At 36.3% G+C, this 19,710-nt stretch overlaps 1 protein-coding gene across 3 annotated transcripts in view; it reads right to left on the reverse strand.

Annotated features, from left to right (window-relative positions):
* Ddr (discoidin domain-containing receptor 2) overlaps positions 1-19,710 on the reverse strand; it is an 819,413-nt gene that overhangs the window by 139,813 nt on the left and 659,890 nt on the right. For all 3 annotated transcript variants that reach the window (XM_065222576.1, XM_065222577.1, XM_065222578.1), the window contains 2 exons: positions 13,125-13,332; positions 1,425-1,559 (listed from right to left, as the gene is read on the reverse strand). In XM_065222576.1, coding sequence (XP_065078648.1) covers positions 1,425-1,559; positions 13,125-13,332 — 343 coding nt within the window. The remainder of the gene's footprint in view (positions 1-1,424; positions 1,560-13,124; positions 13,333-19,710) is intronic.

Here is a 19,710-nt window from a genome sequence, read left to right on the forward strand (position 1 = left end):
TGTTTCGATCCATAGATGTCATCACTGCCTTGATTTTAGCTTTTAGTGACTTAAGTGTGGTGTGAGGGGTTCTATTGGTATCCCGTTGGACGACGCCCTATACAAAATAATCCAACGGATTGATATCGAGACTGCTTGGGGGTCAAATTTCTTCCTCCCAAATTTACGAAATATTTTCCGTAAGCCATTTCTGTGCTTTATTAGCAGTATGAGCAGGTGCTCCGTCTTATAACTTTCCCAAGCCTTTTTTAATATTATACACTGTTCTTTCAGACACATTTACCGACCGAATTATTTCTTTCATGCATACTCCGGCGCGCAACAAAGCGACAACGGCTGACAGATTGCTCTCTTGTTTCAACATCTTTACGTTTACTCAACATTGTTTGTTTAAATCTTACACCTAACAGTATAAGCTATCCAGTGCTGCCAAATATATCTAAATCATGATGCACAAGCATGAGAAATTACTATTTGAAATTTACTGCAAAAATTCGTCACGCACCCTGTAGCATCTTCAACTATGGTATTTCAGGTTTCTATGAAATTTTTGAGGTATCAATTGGAAAACATGTGTTTTCCCATACAGCATATTATAGTGTCGAACGCATACAGTTACTTTGTGCAATACAACAGTGATTTTTTTTAAAAGAGCGTGGATATCGCAGTTACTACTCCTCTTCTGATAAAAACAAGTGGAATTGCGCAGCGCTTGAGATTAGCTTATCCATCTTCAATGTGCAATGTGCTAATTCAAGCTACACAGTGAAAAAATAATTTTAATATCACATCAAAGTGGATGCACTTCAATCGTGTCAGAAATATGGTGTAATGTTACTTGCCAAAAAGGACGAAATTATCATTAATTCATGGTCGCTACTTTTACTGCATTTATTTATTTTTATGACCATAAAAATTGCATGAGATTTTCGACATGATTGAAATGTATCCTCTTGGGAGTAATATTAAAGTTTATTTTTTGCTGTGCATTTAAAGATCAGCAACGGCACCACGTCCACATGGTCTTTTGGAAAGGGGAAGCATGATTAGTATGACAACCTGTGATAGAGATCGTGTTTACCTCTGCATCTCTATGATTGTCATTGAAAGGAAAGTTGTGTTAGTGAGGGTAAGGTTATTTTTGATCTGGATTCACTATGGTAGGTAATGATGCAATCGATCGGTAAAGCAGATTTGTTTATTTAAATCTAATTAGGATAGATCATAATTAGGTATAGTGACAAATAACAAGTAAGGGATGGGTATGAGATTGAACTATCGACCTTCTGCTCAGTAAGCAGAAATGGTAACCACTAAGCTACCGAGCCTCGTCTTGCAATACAACAGTGCAATTTTAAACACAAACTATACCATCTGTCAGGACCACAAAAAAGGTATGCTTGTAGATAATAACCGAAACTTACTTTGCGTAACATGGTTTCGCTCGCCTTTGTTGGTCGTTTGCACTTCATCTCGCTGCAGCGGATATTCGATAGAATTTTCCTGCGAGATTGAATTTCCGTTCGTTTCTTCGTCGGTGAAGTTGCCAATCACGGGACCTGCATGAGAAAAGATACAAAAGTTTATTAGTTTCTACATCGTTGTGATCCATCTCCTGCAAAAGGTAAGGTAAGGCATGGAATGCATGGTGTATTTTGGCAATCGGGAGAAAAAGTTTTACGATGGTTGCCACGCCACTTCCTGTGGTCGTTACTAATTGCATTGCTCGGTGCGTTGCCGTTGGTTGGTTGGCAGAAGCACGTTGGAAAATGTGTTTATAATTTTGCCTCTGAATTATGACCGGAGCTGAACTTCCTCTCTCAGATATATTACCGTCAGACCGCGACTTAAAAGTGCGAAAAACGCTGCGGTCGGTCCCGTTAATTATTTAAACCATCGAAACGTTCAACACATCATCATCGAACAGGGCAGAGAAAGTTGAGACGGAACGTGTGTGGCAAGTTGCTTCCTCGTCGATTTGCATCCAGGGAAAATGTTTATTTTCCATTACGGCTAATTTTTCAACTCTAGTACATTTGCTTATTTTGCAAACCCATCTGTTCACGGGGAGCGGAGCAGGGAAAAGTCATGTAAAGTAACCCGACTGACTGTGGTGTGATGCAGAACAAGCAGTATTAATTGCTGAGCTATTTTGTCTGACGCTCGGAAGGCAGCATCACGACAAATGCCAACAAAATACGCACATGTGCCAATTTGCAACCCCGAGTCTAGAAGAAAGAATGTCCTCTGTGATGTGACAGTTTTCCATAATTTACAGTGTTTAATTTATTTGAGTGCTGAGCGCATCCGAACATACAAACAGAAGCGATGTTTTACAGAATGATTTACGGTTCATTAAAATGATGGGAGAAATGACGAGTGGCTTATTGTCAGAGTGTCAGATGATTCAACAAACTTCATGAGTTAACTGTCCACAGATCTCAATTCAAGCCTTAATCCAATAGTACAAGCTCATAGTGTTAGACGAGTTCAACAGGTTGACCTTTAAGTAACATGAGCCCACATAAGAGACCTGTTCTCAATATTTCAATCGATATTATCCACCTAATTAATCTAGAAGCTAACCACAACTCCCTAAGTCTTCTCAATCTGTATTGTATAAAAGTTGCATGTGCATTACTGTAAGAACTGTCAAAATCCTATTAATTTATACGCTGCTGTAGTGTCCGTGAGATTCTGCTTGGTGAATTCAATGAGACGCCTTCTAGAAGTCCTGACTGTACTCATTTGGACAAATGTAAACTTAAAATACAACTTTAAATTAAGTATCTTCTTATATCTACCTAAGTGTTCCCTCTAAATTGCACCCCAATGAAGCTGGAAAGCACATTCCAATTCCACTTCACGTAAATCGATACAACACTTCGGCAGAACTTGATCCCGGCCCCACCCGGCAAGCTTCAGACTGTTTGCTTCTGTTTACCTTGCCATTAGTGTCTCCCACGCTCGCTCCATCATTTCACCGGGTTTAGTGCTTTCCTGTTCCTTTCCTTTTCCAATGCGCAATACTTCAGAACATAGAGCATCACGATGCTGCTGCCCGGCCACGACAGGTCGGTAACTGGTGCTCTGCGGTGGGTATTATCAGCAATTGCGGATCTTTCTCATTTTTCGATTCAATGATGACGACCGACGGACGGGACGGCGTCAACGACGACGAAGATTCGCCAACCACTATCTGCTTTGATGAACTTCGCTGCTTCTCGTTTCTCCTCCGTACGTGTCTAGCTTGCCTGCCGCGTAAAGTAGTAGGATAATGAAATATACCAATTTGTGTAGTTTTTTTTTCTTCTATCGTTCGTTTAAAACCATCAACGTATGGCAAGAGTTTCAGTTCTGATTCGTGGTTGGTAGCATTGCAGTCATTTGCAATTCAATAAGCTACTTATGCTTTTCCGTGAGCTAGCCAATGAAGCTGTTTGGACTTCATTTTCCTGATACAGAGGACGATCTCTATCAATGAATGGGTCTCATATCTGTTTTTAATGAGTCTGATGGTAAAATGAATAATCTTCTTTTTCGTGGCTATTTGACGATTCTTTCGCGATTGTTTTTCCTGCCCTCATTGTAGTGCACTTTGAAGATGTTGCACAGTTCTTTATCGAGAATGTTCTATTGGTTGTAGAATGATATTTATAAGATGATACCACTGCACGCAAAGCATATAAAAAAGGGAGAATGAATTGTGTTCATTATCTGCTGACATTTAATCAGTGACTTTCGTAAGATAATTTTCTAGGTTTAATGAATTTACAGGCATGTGCTGACATCGGAAAATAAGGTCAGATTGATTATACACAATTATTTGAAAAGTCGTTCAACGACCATATTATATTGAAAAGTTATGGGTTATTATAATACAAAAAAAAAATGCAGCCTACAAATGTTAATATCTCATGTAGTATTTTTCTTGATATGACTTTGACAATGACAAAACACAACATTTTTGGTTAAAACTGCAAGAACAACTTTGTTTTTAATGGATTAAATTAATTATAAGATTACGAGTAAAACACAAACTCCTGTATAATGTAGGCTTCAATTAGTTCTTAAAGCCTTCCTTGCATTACTTTTTGATGATATGTAAAACAAAAAAGTAAGAATAAAAAAAAAATAGTGGCATCCTTATAAATGCAGAAAATGCTTTAGTATGGTCAAACAATTAGCAAGACATTCTGTGTCTTTAAAATAAAATAAAAATATCTGAAGAATAAAACCATCAAGCTTCAATAAAGAAATTTAAAATTTTGATGTGAATTTTAAATCAAGATCACCCTAATCAAAATTTCCAATCATAGTACGAATATTATTTTAAGCAACTTTGCTGAAGACACCGTGTATTGAGCCCTTCATTTGACCATGCTAGAGTCAATTCCTGCTTTTTTTTTGCAAATTTCTGTTCTATCTTTTTTTGTTTTAAAGTACATCAGGATAACTTCTAGAACTAGTTTAAGCCTACATTTTTTGCTAAAGGCAGCAAGATGCTATATTCAGGCATTTATGGGTTGCACATGCTTTTTGAATTTTAGGCATTTTTAAAGCTTATTTTGTCCATTTTAAAAACAGATGTTATGTCAGTTTTAGCCAATAGTTTTTTTCGTTATGTGTGACCTTTCAGAAGCCATATCAAGAATTATATTATCTATACAACTACTTGAGATATTATCGTTTGAAGACTGCATGTTTTTAGGTTAAAATTACCCAGATATTTTGAATGTTAAGTTTTACCCAAATACTTTATTCAGTAATATTGTGTGTTATTATTATCTCTATAACTCTTCTGAAGAGCACTTTTTCAAAACATTTAAAACAAAAACAGTAAAAAAAAAAAAAGGCGCTTTTCCCAAGTAACGCAAGTTTTATTGAGGGTTATAAGCATTCTACGGTCTACAGAACCCTCATAAAACCAACTTGGATTGTTTAAAGATGAAAGAAAAAATCAAGCAACTTAGCTGAAAACATAAATTATCTATCGCTTCTATTGTGTTACCTAACTTATAACAAATACATCCCAAGCAACACGGCTTGTCATAAAGAAGTTGAAAATACTTTGTAATGACTAACGCAAAGAATCACTAATACTTACTTAATGTTTAACGTCAATCTGAATTGATTTTGTATACGACAAATTTTAAAGTGGTATTAAAACAGTAAGATGCACGTTCAAATAACATTTAGAGATAAAAGCAAAAGAAAACTATTTTGGAAAATGTTGAATCAAAGAAGTATGAAAAAACATCTCTAAACCTCATATATAACGTGGGATGTTTTCTGCATCTCTTATAATACATTTATACAACAAGCCGTTCTAATTGTTTTTCAAAAAGATGTTTTATGTGTTACTTGGGATGTTATATACGAGTATCCCGATTACAACATATGACTTGCATAGCATTTGCATTGTTATAAGTCAGCTAACACAGAAAAAGCGATAGATAAATTATTTTTTCTGCTAAGTTGCTTGAATTTTTTTTTTTCTACCACTTTCCTGAAGAATGTTACCACCTCGGAAACCAAATCGCATTTTTTTTTAAAGATGAAGGCCCATTAAATTATTAAAAACTTCTACGAAGACACTATTCCCTTTAAATGAACAAAAACTGTGTAAAAAAATTATTCCCGCTAAATTGCCATTTTCTAACAACGATGAACTGGGAGCCACCGTTACCTCTGCTACGATTCGACCATCATCACAGACCGTTTGTTTTGAAATTCAAAATCAACGATGGGAGCCACGTTTTAACCTTTCGTTACTCGCGCCAATTTGTGTAACACGAGAACTCGCGCCTTGTACTTTGTACAACAGTGTGAGTTTTCCATTGCCATGTTGCTTCCAAGCTATCAATCGATCTGAAACCAACGAATATTCCTCAAAAAACTAAACAAGCTAAACTTGGATTGCTGTAAACCCCCAAAAATTCAGGATAATAAGGAAAATGTAAATGAAAACCGCGTAAACAATGTCCATACTACGTAGGATTTGACTTAATGTGTTGCAACATGGATTATCTCGAGATCATGATCAGATAGATAGTTACTGTCTTCGGCAAAATTGTTTAAGTGATCTTAGCTTTTTCGTTGGTGGACAGTAGTCCATAATTTTCTCACTACGTAGCGCTAGTTTATTTATTTGTCGTCAATCAGTGTAGACCGTTTTACAATTGTTGTCTTAAGAGCTATTTTTACAATTTTGTCTTTATTTATATATTTTTATAATATGTCTTGAGAACAAGTTAAATCATTAATTCTAGTTGACGTTATGCGAGGAATTAAAATATTGCTTTAATTTGGTTTTTGTCATTGTAAAGTCAATGTTATCGCAGTGCTTATTATATGTATCCATCATTTGGTTCAAGGGTCCAAATTTGGCATAATTCGTACGATGACGATTTGTAGCAAATATATTTCTATTTCGTAAAGGCCTAGATGGTGTATATAAATTTAAGGATGACAATAGTTCTATAGAATCAATGCGATGTGATACGATATCGTTTACGAAAGAAATCATAGCAAATTCACGACGCTCTTTTAATGTTTGGATATTTATGAGCATACACCGAGCTGTGTAAGCTGGCAGAGGAAATACAGTCCAACCTAACTTGCGGAGTGCATACAATAGAAACTGCTTTTGAACGGACTCTATTCTTTCTTCGTGTGTGATTGGAAAAGGAGACCAAACTATTCTGCAATATTCTAATATCGACCTTACATAAGCAATGTACAATGTTTTTATAGTATACGGATCGTGAAAGTTATAGCAGAAACGTTTTATGAAACCAAGCATGTTGTTAGCTCTGTTAATAATTGTGTTATAACGATCGGTGAAAGTAAGTTTTGAGTCCAAAATAACACCTAGATCCCTGACTCTATCACACTTTTCTACGATATGGTTTCCTAAAGTGATTGTTATATCGGGTATGATTCGTTTTTTACTAATGGTAATTTAGTTACATTTTTTATATTTAATTGTAGCAGGCTTTTTTGGCACCAAGTATGGAATATCTGTATTTCCTCTTTGAATGTGATGATGTCTTTGGCATCTTTTATTTTCAAAAAAAGTTTAATGTCGTCAGCATAGATTAAAACTTTTAATTTCTTAATAATGAAAGATATGTCATTGACGAAGAGAATAAATAAAAGCGGTCCTAAATGGGAGCCTTGAGGAACTCCAGAAGTGACATCAACGGGATTTGATGTCTTTCCTTTATATTTTACTATTTGATGGCGGTCAGTTAAATATGATTCAAGCCACTTGAGGAGTGCGTAGTGAATTCCCATTTTTTGAAGTTTAAAAAGAAGCATGGGTATGTCAATTCGATCAAACGCTTTGCTGAAATCTGTATACAACACTTCTACATGGTTTCCGTTATCCATAGCATTCAAGGAATAATTAATTAATTCGAGCAAATTCGTAGTTGTTGAACGGCCATGTTGCATAGTAGTTATTCTGTTTTTAATTTGAAGAAAGAGTTTTTCACAATCGCCTCGAAAAGTTTCGGAATGCAAGAGATTATAGCTATAGCACGATAATTACGTGTGTCGGATTTTTTACCCGATTTAAAGATAGGCACTAAAAACGAGTTTTTCCATATTTTAGGGAAGTTTCCGGATTCCAGTGACATATTGGAAATCCAAAATAATGGAGCAGCTAAAGCTTTCATAAAAAACTGGCGGAGCACCGTCAGCGCTAGGACCTTTAGATCCATCTAAATTGTTTAAACCCTTTAAGATATCATGAACCTTGATTTGACTCACGCTGATGTCACTAGAAAATTCTGGATAAGATTCAAAATATTCACGGTCACGGTCCTCTTCTGAAAACGTAGTATAGATTTCTTGGAAGAAATTGGCAAACAAATTGCATATATCATCCGAGTTCTCACCTACCCTATCGTCCAAATGCATCTTTGATGGAAAATTATCAGATTTTAATTTGGTTTTCACATAATTGAAGAATTTCCTAGGACAAAATTTTATTTCAACTTCAGTTTTTAAATTATACTCTTCAAATGCCATATTCACGGCTAAATTTAACTGATCGCAAATGTCTGTATAGTATGCCAAAATTTCTTGACTATTATATTTTTTATAAAATTTGTGCGCTTTTTGCTTTTGATTTTTGCTGTCGTACCAAACCGGATGTTTTGCATGCCTCTGACGTATTCTTCTTTTAGTTGGCACTTCTTCAAGTATTATTTCAAGCAACACATTGTAGAATACGTCAACTGCACATTCAACATTTCCTGCAATTCTTAATATTGCTTGCCAATCGACAATGTTCAATCTATTTCCAATGTTATCATAATTTGCTGAATTGTAATCAATGATTTCATCAAATTCGCAGTCGTTGGTTCTTTCATTTATGTGAACGAATAAAGAATATTCTATTGCTGTGTGAAACATTTCATTTCTCCATATGGGACTTAACGATTCAGTCACACAGAAATCTTCATAAGTATTTGTTAATAAAAGGTCTAAATAACAATTTTGTTGATTTTTCACATGGTTAATTTGATTAAGTCCTAAATTTGCAATTTTGTCAAAAATAAAATGGAGTGTTTCATTTTCCCCAACGACTGGAAGTAAGATGCTTTCATTGTCCATATCAGAAGTAAAGTCAACATTGCGTTGGTTAAAGTCCCCATATATATGTACTTTCAGGCTGTAAACTAGACAAAATTTCTTCCGCTTTTCCAAAAAACTTATCACACGTGTCCTTATGAGCATTTTTCGGAGGAAAGTATACCGAAGCAAAGACATGAGTTTCATATGCTACTTGCGCTTTTATCCATACATGTTCGAATTCTTTAAATTTAGTAGCCATAATGATTTCTGAATTCAATTGGGTCGAAATCGCTATTAATACTCCACCTCCCGATTTTTTTTTTCCAGATCATTGAAAATTGCGGTCGTCTCAATAAACGTTATAGTATACATGTGAAATTCTCCCATGTTATATATATTGAGATCCTGAGGAGATAGAAAGACAATGTTGTTCAGAATGTCAAACCTATTGCTTGGTCCACAATAGTTCAGATTGTTATCACTACGCGTCGTTAGCATACACGTGAAATTCTCGCACATAAAATATCTCTAGATCCTGGCCAAATAGAAAGTTAATGTCTTCGACAATGTTGTTTAGAGACTCAAAATCTTTTCGTTGGTGGATATCAGTTCAGAGTTTTCTCACTACGTGGCACTAGTATATACGTATAATTCTCTCATATACACTAGCTCGAGATCTTGACCAGCTAGAAAGCTACTGTCTTCGGCAAACTTGCTCCGGGGGTCAAGACCTTTTGGCTGATGGACAGTAGTTCAGAATTTTCTCTTCACGTTGCGCTAGTATACAGGTACAATTCTCGCATATGCTTTAGCTCGAGATCCTTTAGTTCAGGATGTCAAAGCCTATTACTTGGTGCACAATATTTCAAAATTGTCTTGCTACGCGGCGTTAGTATACACGCGAAATTGTTGCATATAAAATATGCCAAGATCCTGTTAAGATAGAAAGCTACTGTCTTCCACAAAAATGTTGAGGAGATCATTACCTTTTAGCTAGTGGACAGTATTTCAGAATTTTCTCACTACGTACCGTTTGTATACATGTGAAATCCTCGCATGTGATATATCTCGAGATGCTGAGCGGATAGTCTTCGATAAAATCGTTCAGGGGGTCAAAGCCTATTGCTTGGTGCACAATAATTCAGAATTTTCCCACTACGCGGCGTTAGTATACGAGATTCTCACATTTAACATATTTCAAGATCCGTGCAATTCTCACATATAAAATATCTAGAAGTTACTGTCTGAAATTCAACAAAATAAGTGACTATGAATTTTAATGTTTAATTGCGCAACATTTCATTCATATTGTTTTGAATTAGTTTGTCGACCATTAAGTACCATGTTTGTACTGCCATCCTCTGAAGTGCGCGATGGCTGGTACCATCCACCCAGCGTTATTTATCAGCTGTCTTCTAACCACTAGTGGAGAAAATTTGAATCCAAAATATTAAGGAACAAATAATCCCGCCTTGAGTGGAAATAGCATATTTTTTTATATTTTTAATACCTTCCGGTAATCAGTCTGGTTACTGTTGGTTCTGTAACAGAAATAAAATATAAAGACTCCTAAAAATATTTTTTTTTTCTTTTTTTTATTATTATAGTCACTTTAACGCTCGTGATTTGTCCGGGTGTGAGATTTGAACTCATGACTTTGGCGTGAGAGGTATGGATGCTAACCTCTACGCTGGGGTCACCCCCAAAAATCAACATTAAAATACCATCAAAATGGCGTGCCAAGACCAAAAATAGCTTGCTTGCTTACAGATAACATATCTAAACTCTCTAAATTCCAGGGTTGTAGCTCAGACGGATCTAGGCACTTACGAAAACCAAAATAGTCGTTTGTTCAGAATGCCACAATAAGCGTTTTTGCTAAGTTTGGTTGAAATCGGCGACATCGACCGCAGTTAGTGTATACACTTGAACTGGAATGAGCCACATGTATACAAGCGCCGCGTGGTAAGAAAATTCTGAGCTACTGTCCACCAGCCAAAAAGTCTTGTTCAGGGAGTAACAAGTTTTCTTGAGACACTAACTAACAGCAAAATTGTAAACTACTGTCCACCAACGAAAAGATCTTGACTTTCTCAATAACTTTGCCGAAGACATTTCTATCTGGTCAGGATCTGGAGATATTTTAATTACGCAAATTTTACATGCATACTAGCAGCGCGAAGTGAGAAAACACTCAGCTACTGTCCACCAGGTCAAAGACCTTGACCTTCTGAACAACTTTGGCGAAGACAGTAGCTTTCTATCTGTCCAGGATCTTGAGATATATCACATGTATACAAGCGGGGATTACTGTAATCAAAGTTTAGCTTGTTTAGTTCAAAACAAGTTTTTTTTAAGTTGTACGTTGGTTTCAGAACGATTGGTAACAGCAGGTTATAGTACAATAGCGCGAGTAACTGAGGGTAAATACTGTTGACGCTTTTAACTTTCATTTTAACCAGTGCAATTTTGTGACTCTCAATACTTTATAATATTTCTGTTTATGCGGTTCTTTAAGTCTGTATAAGTATTGCTATAACTTTTAGATATTTTGGTGATGTATTTCACGTTTTCAATAAAAAAATATAATGGATTTCGGCTCCGCAAAGTTTCCGCATTTGAGCCAGCCTTGCTGATCATATTTAAACATCTGCTCTTTTTTATTTATATTTTGTTTATAGTTAAAACAAACTTTTGTTTACATCCATATAAGCGAATGGAATCGATCACGCAGTTTGGCAATGTAGGGTAATGACGCCGCCAGAGAGCGACTTTTGAATACCCTCGAGGCCCAAGGAAGACAACCCTTTGTTCCTATCAGAGACGTGTTGGGAACTCGCGTTATCTGCTATATGCAGTCGGTTTATGTGTTTCTTCAAATGTCTGGTATAAGAATTTAATTCCTTTGTCTTTTGTCTCTTTTCAATAGTTTTTGTTTGTCTTGTCCCCCAAGTCTCGATGAGTCTTATCGTCGCCCACTCGTCACCATAGTCTGTCGAACTCCAGACGAAACTAGAACCGCACTACCGTTCATACTGGCGACAACGCTCTGATGAGACAACGAAACCTTACCCCCAAGCTTCTCCCCTGATCCTATCCTTCGACAATGTACCTTTCTAACCTCGGGTAAGCCGCGAGTATTCGGTCCAACTCCTACTAGACATAGAATTAAGTGAATTTTGTTACAAACAAAGAGCAATGAACTATCGGCTCCGTAAAGCTAACGCGATTGAGCCTTCCACATTAATTAACTAGTTAAAAAATGCGGCGAATACAGACCCAACCTGATCAAGGATTCCATTCACCGCACTCTCCAAAAATAAGCGAAAATGACCAATATTTCATTAAGATGGCAAGTTTTTATTCAAAACGTAATACGTGAATAACTTTCAAATCATAAAATGCGTTAAATTGCCAGAAAAGATAGAAATTCTAAAAGTAAATATTTACACTCTGACGTGAACTGGTAACATGTACTAATTTTGTCTCGAAATCAATTGTTGCAGCAGTCTTTTGGATGATTTATATTTTTTTTTTCATTTGATAACAACCTTCAAACTAGTGCAAAAGTATAAACATTATTTTTACTAACGATTACATTTACATAACGATTTACTGGCCACCACAGAAGTTTGTAATTTCGTAATACAATTGGAAGTGAACAAGCTTTAGTTTATGTGATTAAAAATAACCTTTCTCCACACTATACTATTTGTGCTTTAGTCTGGGCAAATTAGACATTTTTTTTTATATTGAAAACACATATCGCAGATGAACTTAGTTTGCCTGTTGATGCAATAAATACGATACTAAGATCGATGAGTTCCAATAACGTTCTTGATCGAATTTCCGGCTCTAGTGAAGTATTTAGATCCACTCGATAATCTTCCATACATTCCTCCGGAACAAATTGTACGAAATATCGCTATTCTTGTTGGCATTCTGAATAAATGAGTGAACTCATTGGATTCACTAGTCTTTTGAAGAATTTCGCATACAGAATGTAAAATTATAGCTTTTGGAAAGATTCAAACTCGGTAGAAATGACTGTCGTGACTGAATTCACATCTCGACATGTAAACAAATGTTTTCAGTTTGCGGTGCATGTACATGTATTTATGAAAGCACGTAAAGTTCGGTCAATTAGTTTTATTATTTTTTTAATTCACGTAAACGATCTAAATTAACATAAAATTTTCGAAGTGTGTTTGAATTAAAATTTTCTGTATTGATCATATTTTCTAAAAGGCAATACAATTTTACCTTGATTAATCAAAATAGTTCCCAAAACTTAACTTTGTATCATGCACGTCTAATGCTCGAAACATGAACTATTCATCCCTCTGTGCAAAATTTACAGCATCTGATCGAATAAATACCCCTGCCACCGCAGCTCCCGGAGAGATCATGTTCTTCCACGTAACTTACAGTTCCCATTTCTTACTGCGCTACACGATAGGTCACCGGGAGCATGGATTCGAGGCGAGCGCCATCGAGAGCTACAGACAGGGTAGAGAAAAGACAACAAACATACTTACTGGAAATAAACGATATTTCACTCAGCATAATCCACCGCATGGCAAAGTAAAGGTGAACCTGGATGTAGCGTCCGATGCGATGATGTAATTTGATCGTGACATCACGAGCACTATCCATAATCGTATCCGGCATGTAGGAGAAGTGCACCGGCTCACTGCTGAAGTGCTGGCCACCGATGCTGAAGAAGACCTTCGCATGGAGAAATACCTGCAATTTTCAAACAAAGAGATAGATGCAAGGGATGAGTCTTAACTGTGTGTATTTAAGAGCGGGGAAGGTGGTCAGCTGGAGGTGGATATTAGTGTGCACGAGTCCAGTGAAATATAAGATTTATTGCTAATAAAGCTGGTCTCTGTTTGCCGGTAATTTTCTACCATGGGGTCTTTGGAGTGAGATCCATTCCACACTAGAAACCGATGAAATAAATAATGATACAAAAGCGAAATCCTCTATGATCCCTTGAAAACCAATCGTTATAGTTATACCGAATGCAAATCTATTGGATCAAAACAGCTCATCGGACGCCCCGGTTTAATCCAATAATCCTGACGACCGTGACCCCCTCTTCCCATTTTGTGCAATATGGCTCCAACGGATGTTGAATCTTTGATCATTTTTCTCTCGCTCCCTTGGAGCCGTATTTTTTTGTATCGCAAACGCAGCAAACTACGTCTGCCACGGATAACCGGTGGAAAGCACGAGGAGGTCACTAGATCGATAGAGGATTATCGCTTTAATGGAGAAACTTATTAATTATGAGAAAATAAATGGAACAAAATATAAACGTATCTTGGCAATATAAGGAGCTTATGATTCTGCAGCGAAAGGAACGATGCCATCCGGACAAAGAAGAAGTGACAAAGAAGAGAAACGATAAGTCCTTCTGCTGCAGCGCTGATAATAAACTGTGAACCGGAGGCAGGGCTAGCGGAATCGACCGAGCAGAACAAGAAAAAAGGGCACTGATGGTGAAGCAGAAAATTAGCACTAAAGCGAAACGTTTCTGAGAAAATGTCATCTTATTATATCTTTAAGTGCTTTCTCGTTCTAATTCGAGCTTTCTTCATTTGAAAAATAGAATAAAAAAGCGAAAAAACTTATCGGTTTTTATTGGGTGGGTGGACGGAAGTGGAGCTCTCGGGAGATCCCACTCGTTAATTGGGTGTTCCGAACCGTCTTGACGCAGACGAGAAATCGCTAGGCCAACATATAGAGATGGGATTCACTGCTTGTGCTCGAGCGAATCCCATGCAGGATGGATAGTTGAAGAAAATAGTATGCTCGTAAAGTGGCTTGATGGGACAAACAGAGCTCATTGAATGGAAACAAAACATCATCGGCTGAAAAGTCTATCTGCGCTGCAGCGGTCAACTAATCCGTATGTATAATTTCGGTGGGATCTAAGAATTCAATGAAATTTTAGGATTGATTTCATAGGCTGTTTAATTATGAGCCGTATGACATGTTAACAATTGTAGCTTATAACAAATACTTGCTGCAATATTTCCAATCTTCTCAATTAATCTTGGTTTCCACTGACAATCTGTGGTTCGAAAAGTCATTGTTCCGACTAGAGAAGTTCTAGCATTTCTGAAAAACCTTAACATCGATATTTTTCATTTTGAAAGTAGGACAGAAGGGTGTTTCATTTTCAATAAAAAAAAAGATGATTTAAATCATCGCATCCATCATCCACTTTGATTGACCCTAAAATATAAGCCTATGCAAAAATAAATGGTAAATACTGTCGATTGATGAAGGCTTAACGGTCACGCATTATGGGTTTGCATTGCGATAATTACGAAACAAAACGAAATTTGCACTTTTAACTTTACAAATATCTAAATCATGGTTAATTTTGCGCGTGTAGATATCAAAATCCTACACACTTAGAAGTTCCTAATTTTACACGTGACGGAATCCATCTTTGACATAAAAGATGAGACGTAAACAAACATGTCATGTATAATTAAGAACTCCGAGACTGAAAAGTTCGTTACTCGACGAAAAGTACGTTTGATTGAGCTGAATTTTTGCGTCTATTGTTATTAAATTTTATGTCAAAATTGACGCTCGTATATGTCAGTCTCAGAGCACCTAAATTAACATGCATTGTTTTAAGTGTATATAGTCAGTATTGTCATTCACGTTGAATTAGTTCTTATTCAACCACACACTACCAAAAATTCATGTAAATTTCCGTGCCCTGAGACCGACACATGCAAGCGGCCCAAATGACATAAGAATCAGTTGAAAGAAATGAGAAAATCAATTCAATCAATCGTTCTTTTCGTTGAGTTGCGTATGTTTCGGTTTGGGAACACTTAATTTTACATGACATGTTTGTTTACGTTCCATAATTTACGTTAAAGATTGACGAGGCTCGGTAGCTCAGTGGTTACCGTTTCTGCTTACTGAGCAGAAGTTCGGGAGTTCAATCTCAGGCCCGTCCCCTTCCTTGCAATTTTTCACTTTGCCTTATTCTCTATACTCACTAGATTTTAATGAAAACAAATTCTTGTTTAACACCGATCGCATCACTTACCACAGTGTGGGTCCTGATCTAAAAATAGAAATTGGATGAGTGCGCGCGCGTGTGTGTGTGTGTTTGTGTATTATAATCGCTCTACCAAAAACGATCGCTGCGTGTGCGTGCAACCTTTCCCCACATCCCCACATCCAACATCCCAGTGATTTCTCGTGGAAGCGCAGAGGATTTCTCGGTTTCCTTCACAGCGAGTACCACGTCAACACATTCCTTCCCATTCCCTAGTTGACCTGCATTCGGACACGGCCGGCGCTGGTATTGCTTAATATTAGATCTCCAGTTCTTACACATTGAGGATGAATGTTAGTCCCAAACATCATCTGTTGGTTCTCTGTGTAATTACAGCTGATCTGGTAATAACAGAGCAGCAACCGTGGGCGGTCAATCATGCATGCTTGCTTGCATAATTTACGTCAAAGATGGATTACGTGTGCAGAATCAAAAAAGTTACCACAATGTTGAGTTTTAAGTTTCCTCATCACTATCGCGCAAAAAATTTGAAGATTGGAGAATGTAGTAAATCATCATGGGATGGGATTTTAAATTTCCACTAAGGAGTTGTTCATTAGGGCTGGTCAAGATCTTAAAGCGGATCTCATCCCTCGGTTCACTGTTTCGATTTTTATTGAAGTCCCCAGAAATTGTGCCAAATTTGAACGAATTCGATTACCCTCTTGTTTGCGGAAAGTTCAACATTACATATAACAAAAATCAGCGATGTATTTTTCTTCGTTTTTGAGTTACAATTTTTTGAAATTATAATTTTTTTAAATTTCGCTCATTGCTCCAATACGACTAGATTACCCTGCGTCTCCATTGATACATATTGAATGTTATATGGTTACAATACTTACTTATTTCAATTTTTGATCCTAGACTAGACATTTCTAAACATGATAATTTAATAAAAAATTGTAACTCAAAAACGAACGCTGATTTTTTTTTATATGTTTTGCAGAAAAGACTAAATTTTCAAAGAAAAATATAAAAACGTGCTACGCCCATTGTCTGCAAACCATGATAAACATAAAAAATAAATACAATCAAAAATCTTCTTTGCAAACTCCAATTTATAAAACTTTTTATATTTTTTCCTGACAACTATTTTTAATAACCTTTCATTTGATATTTAGATCATTCAAATCGGATATGACTTTCAAAAGTTATAATTAAAAAAAATGTCGTTTTTGGAAAAAAAAAGAAAAAAAACGATTTTTTTGACGACTCTAACGTGGAAATGGTCACCCTAATGAAAAAATAAAAAAAAATACGGGTCTAATATTTTTCGATAAGGAACAAACTACCAGTTGTTACGAAATTCTGAGAACCGCTGTATCGTTTTGCTGGCTAAGAATTGTTCAAGCTAAACATGACTCCACAAATCAGCATAACGCAGAAAATTTCTTTATGGGCAGATAAAAGGATAAAAGGAAACAACTCTCACTCAAAAAACATCTAAGCGTCTTTAGTGTCCACCGTGTCATTTCCGACATTTCAGTTCTTATATTCGCTGCCTATGTGAAATGGCTCTAATGTTGGCCTATGGATCTAAAATCTGGCCCATCGATAAAAATTTACCATTTATACATTTTATCTAGATGAACGCATCATTGGGACGGTACTAATGGATATTTTTGGTCGCTATTCGATTGCTGAATTTATGTATGGGCCCAAATTAGGGGCATTTAGGCCGACATTACATCCATTTCCCCTAACTAATATCTTTCGCACACTTAGTAGAGACGAGAATGTAGACTGCTTTTCAGCAAAGACAGTAACGAAGAATTAACGACAACGACGGCAGATTTCACGTTAATTGGTATGCATTACACTCATGATACACATAAGCGGCTATTCATAAACTACGTAAACGGTTTTGGAGAGGACACCCTCCCTCTTACCACGTAGATAATCGTTTATACACATTTTTGGTAATCTATATGAACCGTACACACTCGCCAACTAGTTCTCATGTTCAAAAATCAAAAAATCATTGAAATTTTATGCATCAAATTTTAGGAAAGAAGAGGTACCATACAGAAGAAAGAAAAATAAATCTCATGAATAGTAAATATCAGAATAACAGAAAAAACAGCAAAATGGTTTTCGGTGAAATGACCCATCCCACTCCCCTGCTCATAATCTTATTGCCGTTTTTACGGTTAAACAAAAACTCGTGAAAATGCCTTTCAATAAAATGGCTTTAAGGCAACCATAGGGAGTACCACGATGTATGTTTTTTACGTTTCTGAGCTACAATTAATTTTGATATGTTGTGTAAGAAAGTCCAACTTCTCAAGATAAAATATAGCACCATTTGGTCCCGATACCATGAGAAGCATGAAAATCGATTATTTTTGACGGGCTATGCTTTATGCTGTGCTAATATGGTCTAGTTGTTGCACTACCAGGAAAAAATCACTTCAAATGATTCAGAACAAAGTTATGAAGATGATTTTGAAATTGCCTCCCTGGTACAGTACTAAAGGGTACATAGAATTTCGAATGTTGAGACTTTGGAACAAATCAACAAAATAATCAATAATTCCAAGCAAAAATCGTTGAAATCCTCATTTGCAACGATTAATTCCCCAAACACTTAGATAAGATTGGGCCTCCCTTAGCTCAGTCGGTAAAGGCGCAGCTACAAAGCAAGACCATGCTGGAGGTGGCTGGGTTCAATTCCCGGTTCGGTCTAGAAATTTTTCGGATTGGAAAATTTCTCGACTTCCCTGGGCATAGAAGTATGATTGGACTTGCCACACAATTATACCAATGCAAAAATGGTACAGGCATCGAAAGCTCTCAATTAATAACTGTGGAAGTGCATCTAGAACACTAAGTTGAGAGCACGCAATAAGCTAATATGCGATATGCAATAAGCTTGAAATGCGAAGAAGAAGAAGAAGACTTAGATAAGATTTAGTTTTAGTTTTTAGTTTTAAGATGTCAATTGTTGTAGTGACATGAAGGTTTTAAAAACCTGTTTAAAATACTGAATTGCCAAGGCAGCAACAATGAAAAAAAAATACTTAGATACATATCATAACAATTAAGGCTGGTAAGTTACTGTATTAGTTGGAGCACCTAGGTTAAAATGATATGTAATTTATTTTGAATTTTGAACAAATAAAGAGTTAAAAAAAAATTGACGATCGATTATGCATGAAAAAAAAATTACTACCCAAAATTTGATCTCTTTTTACTTAATTTTTAGTTGAGCCTCTTACTTGCACTCGTTATTGTTGTCAAAAAAGAAACGAGAGATTCGACCCAACGACCCAAAGTGCAGCCCAATAAGTTATTTTTGAGTAAATTGCATATTCTCAAATTTACGTGAATTAAACTTAATTTTAAGTGGCGCCGGTGGTGTAGTGGTAAGCGTGATTATCTCTCACCCCAGCAGGCCTGGGTTCAATCCCAGTTGGCACCGCCGGGATGTTCTCTGATCACGCCTATCTTCGGAAGGGACGTAAAGCCGTTGCACAGTGGTTCCCCTTAGAACAAAAGTTGGCCAAAACCTCAAAATTGTTGCTAATAGGCAAAAAACAGTTGAAATAGATATTTTTTAGCTGTACGAAGAAAACTTGACAATCAAGACGTCACAAAAAGGAATATAGTAGAACCAAAACCAATGCACAATGGTCCCAGCCGTATTTACCTAGGAAGACAAAAATGTTTGCGCTCAAACTGTCAGTTTTAGGTATATGGTTTCTTAGGGAAAATTGCTTCATATTTTTTGTTCAATCTTTTTATGTTCGTAAAATTAGGGTGGTCCATAAAATTGGTGAATTAAAAATACAAACTATTTATTATTTGAGATAGACCAAAGCAGTGTTCTAAACAGTTGTAGAACATTAAATTCAAAACAACTTTGTGCAAGACACAATGTTTTTATCTCTTATGGTTCATGAGTTATGATTTTTTAAACAAGCAGGTTAGGGTGGCTACAAAAATCGATTTTCTTTGAATATCTTTTCATGCTACGGTATACACCGCAGATTATATAACTAAGAAACAGATTTTTTCAAAGAACA

The sequence above is a fragment of the Ochlerotatus camptorhynchus genome, unplaced genomic scaffold (genome assembly GCF_037179485.1).
Source record: "Ochlerotatus camptorhynchus isolate MF236.1 unplaced genomic scaffold, CSIRO-AGI_Acam_v1.1 ptg000176l, whole genome shotgun sequence".
Classification (NCBI taxonomy): Eukaryota; Metazoa; Arthropoda; class Insecta; order Diptera; family Culicidae; genus Ochlerotatus; species Ochlerotatus camptorhynchus.